Genomic DNA, 14,137 nt, shown 5'->3' with positions numbered 1-14,137 from the left:
CATGTACATTTTTTAATTTATTTTGAATCCATGTTATTTTATTTTAATTTATAGAAATCACGTTTGACATCATCATTTGCTAATTTAATAATTTTGGTGAAATGACACATAATGTCTACCTTATAATCTCGTTAATTCAAGTGTTATGGAAAAATTGAATAAAAGTACCAAGAGAAATAAAAATGAACAGGAATGAAAAGTATTCTTTAACAGACAACAAAATCAGAAACCCAGAGCCCAAAGCAAATGCTATAATTAGCACATATACTAGCGTTTCGTTTCCGTTTTATATTTGACTACATTAAAATTCAAAGCCCATGGTTTGCTTTACACTCGATCCAAAATTGAAAAGCTTTACACCAGTTTTGCCTACTTAATCATAAACAACATGTATCCTAGTATTTAAACTACAAAATGAACTCGGAAACAGGCACCAATGGACATTAGAAAACCATAATTAAGATCAAACAGTAAAACAAAAGGACTACTATTGAGGGTTGGGGCAATATCAAGAGTTACTGGGATCCTTTAACAACTATTTTTCATGTCTAAATACTAAGTAATTACAGTTCCCTTGTATACTAATCAGTTTCAGAAAGCAATCTCTTCCCAGACCTGCCAGATACCAAAATAATGCATAACACAATTAGAAAACTTACTATCCGCTCAAATAGTGGTAGTTTAAAGTAGCAAAGAGACAAATTAAAGAAAAATAAGGACATTTACAATTTTTATTATCTACAGCATTACTACATAGTCGAATATCGGTAGATAAGTGCTTACTGAAAAAACAAGAAAAGATTTCTGATCGTAATGATTATATATTTTGGAACCAGATTGACTTGTCCGGGTAAGCAAAATAAACAGACCACGACTTCAAAACAAAAGGAACGCGTTAAACAAACAAACAAAAAAAAATACGAACTTACCAGGCACAGGCAGTCAAACCTAGCAGCACGAAGTCCAAAATCAAAAGTTCATTAAAACCTTGTCATCTGCTGTAGCATTTGAGAACCAGCTGCCTGAGAAACCAACTGCTCTGAACTCATGGGTCTTACTAGATGGTGAGCTCCCATAGGGGTAGGATTTGAAATGCCCTGTCTACTCAACTCTTTAGAACTATTAATATTTGACTCAGAGGCCGAAGATTCCATCATTGTGCGAATCTGATCATTGAAAAAGAAAAGTTAGAAAAAAACACCAATTATATATTGTCCAACGGAAGAAATACAGATCAACCATATGCAAGAATCCTCCAAACGTACCATATCCAGGCGCCTCTTGTGAAGGTCATTTAATTGCTGCAAGTTTGAAAAATAGAATGTAAGATGATGAGATTGATTTCTTATTTTTGGGAAAGGGGAAAAGGAGGAAGAGAAAAAAACGCTTTATTCCATACAGGTTTGCTTTGATACTTCTTCTCTTCACTTGAATATCCTGGAATTGTTAAATCCCAATTTTTCTCTGCATAACACGGCAAATAGATAAATCAGCAAAGCTTTGATGCCAATTCTTGCAAACCATGATCATAATGTGCTATCAATCCAAGCATTCAATGTAAACCACATTCAAGATATCAGGAATATCACGGTCTTTTATAGATCATAGAAGCCTCAAATAAGTCGACAGGACTATATTGAAAGTAAAATTCTAACACAGGGCTTGGTAAAAGTCAACACAACATACAACTTATCTAGCCCGTCAGTAACCCAAAGAATAGGATTCAAAGTTCAAATACATATATCAGAAAAAAAATGCACTAGAAAGAGACAGCAGTAGAACTTAGACTCAAGGCCTAAGTCAACCCTTGCACACGCTTTACAAGTTCTATTTCATAGTCGATATGAGAAGTTACTATCCTTTGCGGCTGCAATTATTAAAGTAGCCCCTAAAGAGGCCATAACAAAAGCAGGTTGGGGGTAAATGCAATTAAGGTGGGTTTTCAACATACAGTAAGTAACTCTCCTATCTCTTTGCATGAGTAAACAATATTCATATTAAGAGAGCATATTTAATCACTTAGACAAAAGCTGCATGAAGCTAATAAAGTAGCCAATAATACTTCAGTGGTCAAATGTGTTTAACAAAATTTTAAACTAAATCACTTTGAAACACACAACAGTTTCTTCTTTTTTTGAACAGGTGAGCTGAAAATAAGGTACACAAACAACATACCTAGGTGTAGCAATAAATCCTTGGACTCCAAAGTTGATGATTTTCTATGTTTTGCCAAAATGCAACCGTGTGTAGTTGTCTGCGTGCAAGAAAATGATAAGTACATTTCTGAAAAACATAACAATCTTGGCCAAACACAAAATTATCAACAGTACATTTTCACATCAAAGCAAAGAAATAGAATACAATCCAGTTTCAAAATATTTATTTCCTCGGGAGACAATCTTGCATGACCATGACATTCGCGAGTACTGAGTATTACACTATGCACAGCAGTAAAATTTTAGCAAATTAACAATAAAGCTGGAAAATTGTCAATAGATTATTGTGTCAAAAAATCACTCAACCTAAAAGTTAATGTTGAAAAGTGATGTGGGAATACATTTAACACACAACATTAATAATATCAAGAATCCAGAGTTAAGACATTATTAATCTTTCAAATTGTAATCAACATGCAAGCTTTATAAGTCCAATTATAATATATGTTGTATATAATTCAGTTAGTGTTGTATGTTAGTTAGGTAGTGGCTGTCAACAAACTGCTTATAATATTTCTATAAATAGTAATGATGTATTCTTTCTGATACATCATGTGTTTGAAATATAAAATTTCAGATTCAGTGTCCATATCCCCTGTTCTCTTTCCCTATTCTTCTCTGTTCTTGAGTGTATCTAGTTTGTTCTAACAATAAAATCAATCCACTCAACAACTTCACCAATAATAAATTCCTGTATGGCAGGCAAGTTTATTTCACATGGTGTTTGCCCTGGATATCTAAAGTCAGGGCCTGCTGCTGGGTAACCATGAACTGTTTCGCATGCACTATATACGCATTCATCATGAAGTTGAAAAAAAAAAAGATAAAACATCTTAGCATCCTTACAGAGTCAATGAAGTCATCAGCAAGCTCTAAAAGAAGATCTATAACTTCGGGGTCCAGTGTACCTTGTGGATCCACCTGTACAATAAAGTTATGATTCAAAACATAACCAATAAAAAAAATTATGAAAAGGACAAAAGTTCAAGGAGAACCTGTGCAACTAAATCCTGTATCTTTCTCTTCCCAAGAACTTGGTTTGTTGCTTCTGTTCCTTGGCTAGAACTACCACCTGGTGTAGTTGCACCAGATGCAGTAGCGTCTGGCTGTGATCCTGTTAGACTGAATGACTTTTGGCCTGCAGTTCCTGGCATCCTTGGAGACTGTTGCTGTTGATGGACAGAAGCCTGTGGCTGAGACTGTTGTTGTGGCTGCTGATGTAAGAGCTGTTGTTGCAGCTGTTGTTGAGGCTGGTGCTGCTGCTGCTGCTGATGCAGCTGAGACTGCCCCATCGATTTCTGTTGCTGAATCAGCTGGGACAATTGTTGCTGGTTCAGGCTCATAGAGTTTTGTTGCAATTGAGTAGAAGAAGCCAACGGCTGCCTCTGCTGCTGTTGAAGACGCAATGGTGAGGCAGGGCCAGACATTGCTGGCATTTGCTTAAGCCACTGTTGCTGTGTTAAGGAGTTATGAACCATCCCTGGTTGCCCATTCTGAGACAACCCAGACAACTGAGAGTTCATAAAAGCAAGGGATGATGACCTTGGTAAACCTTGAACCTGCAGTCAACAGCATTATCAATGCTCTAATTCATCTCAATTCCATTTTGAAAAGTTCTATACATATTTATAAAAGTCAATTGAAGTAATTCTTGACATCTTGAGCACGAAGATAAACACATAAGTCCATTCCAACAGAAAATAATTATATATTATAATCATCTCAAAAGCCATTCTCTGAAAATTTATAATTATATATTATACATTAAGCCCATTTGTAACCAAAAATTTGGCCCATTCAAAATCTTGTATTTATGAACAAAAAAAGTCCCATTCACAAATCAAAGGAGAAAAATCAAAGGCAAAAATACATCAGATAAACCTTATAAGCAAAAACATCAGAGAAACCTGGGTGGTGGGGGTGGTGGTGGCAGTGGCGGCACAATCACAGTTTGCAATAATTTAGTTCACAAAACCAAGTTTGAAACAAAGTCACAAGAAAATGGGACTGTGGTCCAGGGTGACAGATTGGGGATGGCAGTTCAAAACAGTAAATGTGTCACAAATGGGTGAGGAGATAGGGTTGCACAGCAGACTATTAGTGCTTTTCAAATGAAGAAAGAAAATGTTTAGGGTTTGTACACTTTTATAAGATTGTGATTCTACTATAATTGATCTTATCTTCAAGTCAGCAACGGAGCCCTTCTTCTAATTATAGAATTGTGCAACTTATGAGTAAAATATCAATTTTAACAACAGAGCCCTAGCTCGTTCCATGAGATTCAGTGAACTATTTCAAAATTCCAAATCAACTTTGTCAACATTCCTAATCATGTATGGTAATAATCCACCCATTGAGTGGGTATAAACAATGGACGCTACTATGTGGGACAAACGAGACCGCCAATGGGGTTAGGGCTAGTTTGAAGCAATTCAATGAATAAGACAGGATAACTATTTGAAATGAATCAGAGAGTGAGCATAAAACATTTTGAAGATATTAGAATAGAGTATGATGAGAATTAAAAGGACATTCAATTAATAAAAGAAAGTATGGATTAGTAGAGCCAAAAACATGTTAGTTTAAACTTGAAAGAAAAAGTGACTTTAAGGAAATATAAAATAAGTAATTTATTTTTTTAGAAATTTTATAAAATAATATATTTCTTGTTCAGTTATGATTATAAAAGGTACTTATTATTCTGAAAGTTGTGTATAATGACAGTTTTTTCCAGAAGCTACTCAAAACAGATTCTAAACACAATAATATATATATATATATATATATATATATATATATATATATATATATACATTTTTTTTTTCTTATAAGGCTTAGACAAAATACTAGAAAAAATTATAAGTAATTTTTCTTCAAATAAAAGTGGTTATTTGTAAAAGAAAGTTCAAACAACTGGACAAGATCTAGATAAAATGGAAGGTGGCAGAACAATTGGTGGAATATAATTTCAGTCTTATGGGTCATTTTGATAAAATAGCAAGTATCAGAAACTTTTATGGCATGTGTTCCGGTGACAATGAAAACAAATTGCAAATCCTGCCATAGAAGACCAAATTAACAGTCTATGACAACTAATAAGAATTTCTAGCCTCTGGAGCTCCAGCCAACCCCAACTTATGAGATGAAATGAACAACCGAGGTAGTGACACTAGGATAAACATTCTACTCAGATACCACCTCTTAAAACAATGGTCTGCATAAAACCAAAACACAATGCGTGCAAGAACAGTCCATAACTACAAAATCAAATTGGGGTATATCATTGATGTTAAAAGTGAGAAGATATTTGGAAGTCCGAAAGCATGAACTTTAAAAATATGTACATCTTAAAATATCAAAAACACAGCAAACCTTGACAACATGTACATTTAAAATATAATCGATATAAGAGTGTATTACTGGCAAACTGGTCATACGACGAAACAAGAACATTGGTAAGCATTATTATTTCCTAGTTCACTGAAATTGTATCTATAAACATAAAGCATAGAATATACCTGTCCAGTTAGTGAACTTTGCTGAGACATCTGCTGCCTGATTTGACCCGGACCCATTCGCAGCTGCTGTGCATAAGCAAGGGCTCCATTAGCTCGCAGTTGAGAGGTGAGATTTGGTGTTCCAATCATACCCATTGCTTGCATTCCTTGCAGAGACTGTCCAGCAGAATTACCTGAGAACTGAGACTGCTGAACTAGCCCACCTTTTTGCCTTGGCTATACCAAATTGAAAATTATTTAAGAAAAATAGCTTTTTTGACACAGAAGGCATCACACTTCAATATCAATGCAGTAGCCAAATTAAAGGTTGTCAAACAAATTCATATCATGAATTGTTAAGCTAATTCTTTATGATTTATAGTTCAAAGCAAAATAGCTCTAAACGTAACAATTTTATAAAAAATTATGAGTCACAAAACAAAAATCACCAGTATCAATATCAAACAAATTATTAAGAGTCTCATAAAAGCATAACGGAACAACTAAATAGAAGAACTGAATACAATAGAGACTATGTGAGAGTTTGAAACTGCTACTACTTCAGAGGAATGAAAATAGAGCATTGGAACAAATAAGTTGGGTAAGTTTTGTAATGTACCTTTAAAAACTTTTTATTTTGAAGGTTGTCTTATTGGACTTTTCATTTTCTTCTATGAAAAATGGTAAAAGAAAAGTAAGACAAAAATCGTATCACAGTAGATGAAGTTGGCTACATGAGTTGTTTAATATAATTGGGCTCACATACAGACCAAATTCTCAAGGATACTATTCACATGAAATCTCTTTTAACAATTTCCTCTAATGTTAAACTTGGTTTCCCTTTACCCCTTTTCAAAAGCCTAAAAATCACCCAATATACCCTACTCCTCAGTGCTTCCAGTGGAAAATGGTAAAAGAAAAGTAAAAATAAAGAACCACGGATTGTGTGAATGGTATGAGTATATAAAATTGTAGTGATTGTCTCATTCATCCATGTATCACAAGATTCAAAGATTATGTGATTCATCGGAAGACATACAAATTCCTGGATAGCCTAATTGTATAGAATCAGGCAATCCAAATAAAGATTGTAAAATAACCATCCATTAAAAAAACACCAACCGCAAATCACATTTATAACCAACATGGTTTGTGAAGTCATCCAGCAATAACACTGCTCGGTATTACCAGACAGGAAAACTTGGTGTTATTAAAACACAGCCACACTATCGGGAAAGAATTTATACAAAACCTATCACAAATACCTAATAACAAACCATGGAACTAGACTTCAGCATGGTTGAAAAGGTAAACCGTAAGGCAACTCAGTTGCTCCGATGGATTCCAATCCTCTCCAGTTCATGAAATAATAAACAGATACAACTTCTATAAAGTAACAACTCATCCTTATGCACAAGTTGCGAAATTATATCAGTGACATGACTATGGCCCTCTTTGGATCAACATTCCCATAAACCTTCACAGGGGGAAAAAGCTACAGTAAACAGGCTTATGGAAAATTTTCAATTTTTTTTTTCATTAAACAGGCTTACTGGAGTTTTTAGGAAAAGAAATCTATACCCAAATAACTACAGTACGATTTACCAATTTTACTCCATTCAGTATCAAACACGAAAGACGAAATGCAAAAACAATTAGCAGAGGAAAACGAAGTTGAATCATACCGAGGAGAGCAAGTTAAACTGCGAGCCAGCACCAGACAACATGGGGAAGTGTCCGCTCTGCCCTATCAGCGCGGACCGCGACAAATTGGAGCCGCCCAACTGCTGCTGCTGGCCCGCTCCGCCACCAGCGGCAGCAAAGCTCATCTGTCCGCCGTACAATCCGGCCTGCTGGCGCATGACGCCGAACTGCTGCTGCTGCTGCGCCTGCTGCTGAGGCTGGATTTGATTGAGGCGCGAGATGGAAGGCGATCGCTGCAGCGTCTGCTGGAGTTGGAAATTGGAGATAGGGTTGATGCCGTTGATGGTGTTCATGGCTTGCGACGACACGAGAGGCTGTTGTTGTTGAGGCGGACTCAACTGTTGATGAAGATTTTGCTGCTGCTGCTGCTGCTGCTGCTGTTGCTGTTGCTGTTGCTGGTCTTGGGGAAGCGGAGGGAGCGAAGGTGAAGGCATGTTGTTGTGGGAAGGGGAAGGGATTGTAGGGTTGGAGGATGGTGCGGGGTTCTGAGGGTCCATTGGTGAGGGTTTGGACGACGGTGATGCGCTTTCCGCCATTGATTTTGATGTGATCGATTGATCAATCGGTGCTATGATGCGGCCATGGGCGTGCAGGGGAAGGCGCAGAGAGCTGAGTTGAATTGAAGGAAGGCGGAAGGCTGGAGAATCGATCTGCGTCAAGAACCTTGCTTTCGAACAACACAAACAAAACAATCTCTTCCTTTCTTCAAAATCGAAAAAACCCTTTTATCCATTATCGAATATTGAAACAATTCTTCAATATCTTTCTTAATGGCTAATCCTCAATCTATATGACAAACTTCCATGCCAACTGGAATAAAAGTTTTAACAAAATATTAACACGATGGACCGCGTTATTCTAACAACGAAATTTGCACACAGCCAACATCACGTGTCATGAATTCATTGGGCTGTATCTATTTTATTTTTTGTTTTAAGAAACGATCATGATATTCTAACAACAAAATTTTAACACATTTTTAACAACGTCAGGTGTCATTGCTGCATTGGTCCAATTCTTTTTCTTTTATTTTTGAAATTGTGACATCGAAATTAATGAGAACTTCAGAAAATTTGGGATTCTAAATATACCCCTTATCCTATTTCATTAGAAATCACTGTTCTCTTTCTTCCTTCTCGTTCACCATCTTCGTTCTAGCTCTCCCTTTTGCTTTTCGATCTCCCTCTTCCTTGTGGTTGTCGCTTTTCCTTCTCGTTCTCCTTCTACGTTTTCGTTACATTTCTTCCTTTTGGTTAATGTCGTCCTATTTGTTGAGTGTATTGTGCAAAATGGCAAGTTCTGGTAACGATGGTCCTTCAACGAGCAAGGTAAATGCATTCTTCCTTCATTTTGTACATTGCGTTTTCGGTTTGGATTTTGGGTTTTCCCTGTTAAATTTTTTGTTATTTTTGTTTTAGGGCTTTTATGTTTTGGTTATTTTGTTTGTTGTTGAGGGTTAGTCACTCCTTTTTAACAAAGTATATTTCTACTTTGAACGATCATTTGACAGAGAAGCACCGATCACTAATTGCAAAGATGATGGACAAAGTGTTTTATGTGAAGAACCGTCCATGAACACTAGATTTTTTTTCCCCGGGAGGCATGTCCACCAATCCACCTCCAATGAAGACTTATGTGAGGATGGGGTCACGAAGGCGTTACAAGAGTAGAGTGCTTAGGACTCCTTACACTTGATTTCTTAGAATAAAATATGAGTGATATTTGTATAGATTTCTTAAGACAAAGTAATACAAAATTGTACATAGATAAACAAATGTTTGTAATTTAGAATATATTTTGTTCAATGTTAAGAGAAAGTAATACAAAATTGTACATATTATTAATGTTAATTGATTTTTCTTTGTTATTGTCATTGTGAAATGAGGTTTTGTTTGAATTGTTAATGAATAAAGTGACCACTTTGATTAATATTGATGTATTTGATGGAGGAATGAAACAATGTTTGTGACATGATGAAGTTAGGTTAAGTCCTAGAACTTCTGCACCAAAAAACACAGTTGTAATCGATTACAACTCATTGGTAAACGATTACACGAAAATCCAGGATTTGTACATAAACTTGTATTGGAGGAGTCAGTTGTGGTAACCTAGGTGACCATGGTCAAAATTTTTAATTTTTTGACATAAATCCAATGGTTTCACTTGATTTTAGTATTTAAGTGTGAGTAAAATCTGGAAAGTCATGTTTGGGCACCCCATGATTGAGGAAAGGAACAATGTTTGTGAGATGAACAACTTAGATGAAGTCTTGAAACTTCTACACCAAAAAATACACTTGTAATCGTTTACAGATGCTTGGTAAACGATTACACAAACAAAATCCAGCATTTGTACAGAAACTTGTACTGGAGGAGTCAGTTGTGGTAACCTAGGTGACCATAGTCAAAATTTTTAATTTTTTGGCATAAATCCATTGGTTTTCACTTGATTTTAGTGTTTAAGTGTGAGTAGAGGCTGGAAAGTCATGTTTAGACACCCCAATATTCACAAAAGTAATACTGCTTTATTGTCGATTTTTTTGTTCAGAAGTCTATTACAGAACTTGGTTTATTCAAGTAGGTATTTATCAACAATAATCCGCAAAAGGTTGATGTATACATTCATGATGAGAACCTTAAATTTCCATAAAGCACTTGAGTATTAAAAACCTTACAATAGTAAAGTAGCAACATAGTAATTCATGCCTCGCTGGTGTGTACGAAATACCAAAACTTTGCCACCGACGAACATCCAAATAGGGGAAAATGATAGAACTCAGACAATGCGAAAACACAATACGGGTGTTTTTGAATAATTTTTGAAAGTCATAAAAGACTGGCGGAGATTCTCAAGAGAGTGGAGAGCGAAGAGCGACTTCGCAAAAGTGCTCAACTTTGAAAGAAAAAGACTCAAACAGGATATTCGATACAGTGGCAGAGAGCGGAGACCGACTTCGCAAAAGTGCAAAACTTTGAAAGAAGAAGATTCACACCGGAGAATCGAAAGAGTGGCAGAGAACGGAAACCGAATTTGCAAATGTGCTAAACTTCGAAAAAATAAGACTCAATCCGCCAAAAAGGGTTTCTGAATATTGTTTCTTTCCAAAAACGCCCTCCTGAACAAGCCGATTCCATTTAAAAATTAAACTAATCATTTTGCAACACGTGGCATTGTCAAATAGTTGGCAAAAATTTGTTGTCAAAGAATCATTTTCCTTAATTAAATAAGTGAGCGAGTATTATATTTTTTTTTATTTGGCTAAAACAAATTTATCGTAATTAATATCTATTTTAATTGATTATCGTAATATATAATCTATTTATTGTACTGATTATAGTACAATCTATTCCGATCCCATTTTACATGAATATTTTATTTACAATATAAGTTTAAATTAAGTAGTTGAGTCAAAATTTTCTTCTAGAGATCAACATAGTCGCAAATTCGACTCATTGTCATCCTATTCCCGACACTATTTTTTCACTTAAAAAAAATCAATTATAAACATCAACACCTATTTTATATGTAATTTTAAAAATCTATAATGAAGATATATCTTTAGATTAAAAAATTTATCCTTAAATAAATAAAAAATAATTTATTTATTTACTTTTAGATAAATATTTGGTTTAATATATATATATATTGTTTTTAGTACAATGATAACGTTGTTTAGCTTTTCCAGAGGATTTGCATTGATTAAAAAGAAAAACACAAACAAACATCGGCCAAGAAACTAAAGAATGTTGTTAATTGATCTGAATGAAAAATAAAATTAATTTAATTTGATATAAATTACTAGAATACAAGTGTCACAAAATGAAGAAAAACATGATAGAACGGGCATGTTCAGGAACCCTAATTTGTAGTACAACATGAGTACAGTGAGCTATGTTCTTGGTCAAATCAGGTTTATCACAACAGAAGTAATCCTGGATTCCAAAATTGGTGGAATTCAGCTTTCCAAACTCTATCATTTTTCTTCTCGGGTAATTTTCCCTGCTATCCTTTTAAACACATCAAACAGAACAAAAACATTACAGAAATGTAGACTAGAACAATTTGAGATTCCCTAGCAAGAGAACAATGGCTTATGCTCACTGCTCTTCCTGCCTTTTGGAAAGAGGCAATCACAAATCCAGGGTCATCTCTTGCGTTCCATGACATTGCTGGAACACTAATCTCACGAGTTCTGTCCCCATGAACGTGATCAGAAAACGTATACCTGTGAGCACTGAAAATAATCCTGCAGACAACGGGTAGATAGGCATGTCAAAGAACCATCATAGGACCAATATTTTTGTACCTGAAGGCTGAAAGAAGTATAACTTACGACTGAAACCATAACATTTTTCCAGAAACACACGTAACATGCAAGAGAGAATCCAATCAAGTACTTATCATATGAACACAATCAAATATGCACTTGATTACCTTGGTTTCAAAGCTTGTAAAATGTACTCAGAAGCATTCGGAGGCAGGGTATGAAGCAACTTGTACAGGCCACCCCTAATTCTAAAAGAAATAATTAGGAACAGAAAGTTTAACAACATGAATAATGCAAGAAGGAACACTGACAATTGCCTAACAAACTAAACAGCATAAAACTATAAACACAGATAAATATACCAAAAAATTTATTCAAGGAACTACGATTATACTCAGTCACACACTTTCAGAAAAGACTATAAGAAATGTACATCCTTCGGCAGAATGGTCTATTTGGTCATGAAAGTGTGGTGTGATTCCAAGTTAGTCCCTAAGCTTAAATAAACTAAAATAAAGTCCTGAAAGCAGCTTTCATATTTCACATTCATCTTCTATTTCATATGATTCATTGCATGATATCATTGAAATGCAATTTAGTCTCATATTTCACACTCATCTCTTAGTTCAAATGAGTTTGTCTGTGGTGTTATTAAAACACAATTTAGTTTCTTTATCTTATCATCAAGATGCAACATGGATCTCCAACAGCCCTGACGTCGAGGATTGAACATCTTAAATGTAGAAATAATGAAGGGCCTATTTGCAACTGCATAATATGTCAAACAAACTTCACCAGACTCTAATACTATCTAAGAAAGTGAACTTAAGCCTGGTTCGTCCTTTGAGATTTGCTCCCGCTTAACTTATATACTATAATTTAGTCATATCAATGGGGGATCTTCAACATTAGTCATAGATAGAGCAACTAAATTACATATTAATGATAATATGATCGTATTCAAAACCAAGGATGAATGTGAAAGACTAAAGCTACCAACCACTAACCTGCTTTCTGGCACCACATTTAACCCCTCCATGGAAGAAGTCCAATACTTCTCAAAATCACCAACCGAACCAAATTGTTCATTCCTCGTTTGATCCAACGGCAGGTGCAGCAAAACGACAGGCCCTGACCCAGATAAAACATCCGCATCTGCAAACTCCCCAAAACCATTGACTCTCTTCACCACCCTCTCCGTTCCCATGTGAACCTCCACACTCTCCCTTTCTATCACCTTCTCCACCTCAAAACGCAACCCACCACTCCCCCCGCAAAGCAGAGCCATCGAGTTCAGCGTGACAAAACTCACGTTCCCAATCTCAAACGCGGCGCAGCCAGAGGAATCCAACCCAGGAAACTTGCTCGCAATCCAACTAACCCTATCAACATCAACGGCCCCACACTCTCCAACGTCTCTGTCGCCGAGAACAGCGTGGAACGGAAGCCCAACAAAAGGGCCCAACACTCTGTAAAACCTCCGCAGCACCGACACCCACTTGCTCCTCGTTAGCTCCGAGCCTCGCGCCGAAACGTCGCCCAACACCAGAAGCAAATCGGGCCGCAGCACCTCGAACGATTTCTGAGCAATCGGTGACGCGTGGATAAATTAAAAAAAATTGAAATTGAGAAAACGGGGTTGTAGAAGTGGGTACCTTGAGTCCTCAACGTTAGTACCCGAAAGAATTTGGACATGTAGTAGTCTCGGAAGAAGCGGTTGACGAAACCGGAATCGGAGAGAAGGAGGTCAGCGACCATCATGACTTTAAGGTTGTTGTCGATGATGTTGTCGGTGTTGTTGCAAGAAGGCGTTGACACCCAGTCCTCGAAAAGGAGAAGAGAGAGGATTGCGAGTAGCATGAGGAAGAGCGTTCTGAAAGTAAGCGCCATGGTTACGCTTCTTCTTTACACATCTGCTTCTCACTCCATTCTTCTCGTATCTCACTTTCTGCGGCGCTGTTTGGTTTCTTTTCGATCACTGCCATTGTTACGTCACGTGTTAGTTACCGAAGGATACACACTGCAAATTCAAAGCTCTCTCTCACTCCTTTTACTTCCATATTTTTTTACTAATGCTCCATTTAACTTCTTACCAAGATAATTTGCTCATTTATATTTTTTATTTTATTTCCTATTTAACATTCGTTATAAATATAGAATTTAGAAAGTATTAAATTTTTTATATCGGTTATACAGTTGATATAAAAAGTTTTCCTTTGATATCAATTATTCCTAAAATTAATATGAAAATTTTCATTTTTCTACTGATTATTTTTATAACAAATATAAAAAATATCATTTTTTATATTAATCTAATCAAGTATAAAAATTCTTTTTTTCATATTTATTATTATTGAAATAAGTATAAAAAGCTTTTTTTTATACGTATTATTACCATAATAAATATAAAAAGTCTCTGTTTTTTATATCTATTGTCACTATAACATGTGTGA

General features: G+C 35.7%; 1 protein-coding gene across 1 annotated transcript; it reads right to left on the bottom strand.

Annotated features, from left to right (window-relative positions):
* Positions 1–301: 301 nt before the first annotated feature.
* LOC108319328 (transcription initiation factor TFIID subunit 12b) lies at positions 302–13,693 on the bottom strand. The gene is made up of 14 exons (XM_017550429.2): positions 13,362–13,693; positions 12,692–13,266; positions 11,852–11,932; positions 11,421–11,663; positions 10,410–10,563; positions 7,399–8,139; positions 5,735–5,950; positions 3,212–3,775; positions 3,063–3,137; positions 2,176–2,254; positions 1,400–1,464; positions 1,266–1,301; positions 930–1,166; positions 302–615 (listed from the first exon to the last, which is right to left on the bottom strand). Exons 1-13 carry the CDS (start codon positions 13,572–13,574, stop codon positions 981–983), a joined length of 3,228 nt encoding a protein of 1,075 aa, XP_017405918.2. The 5' UTR covers positions 13,575–13,693; the 3' UTR covers positions 302–615; positions 930–980.
* Between the last annotated feature and the right edge of the window lie 444 nt (positions 13,694–14,137).

This window comes from Vigna angularis, chromosome 9 (assembly GCF_016808095.1).
Source record: "Vigna angularis cultivar LongXiaoDou No.4 chromosome 9, ASM1680809v1, whole genome shotgun sequence".
NCBI lineage: Eukaryota > Viridiplantae > Streptophyta > Magnoliopsida > Fabales > Fabaceae > Vigna > Vigna angularis.
Note: the sequence above shows the minus strand (reverse complement) of the source record. Positions and strands in the feature narration are given on the sequence as shown.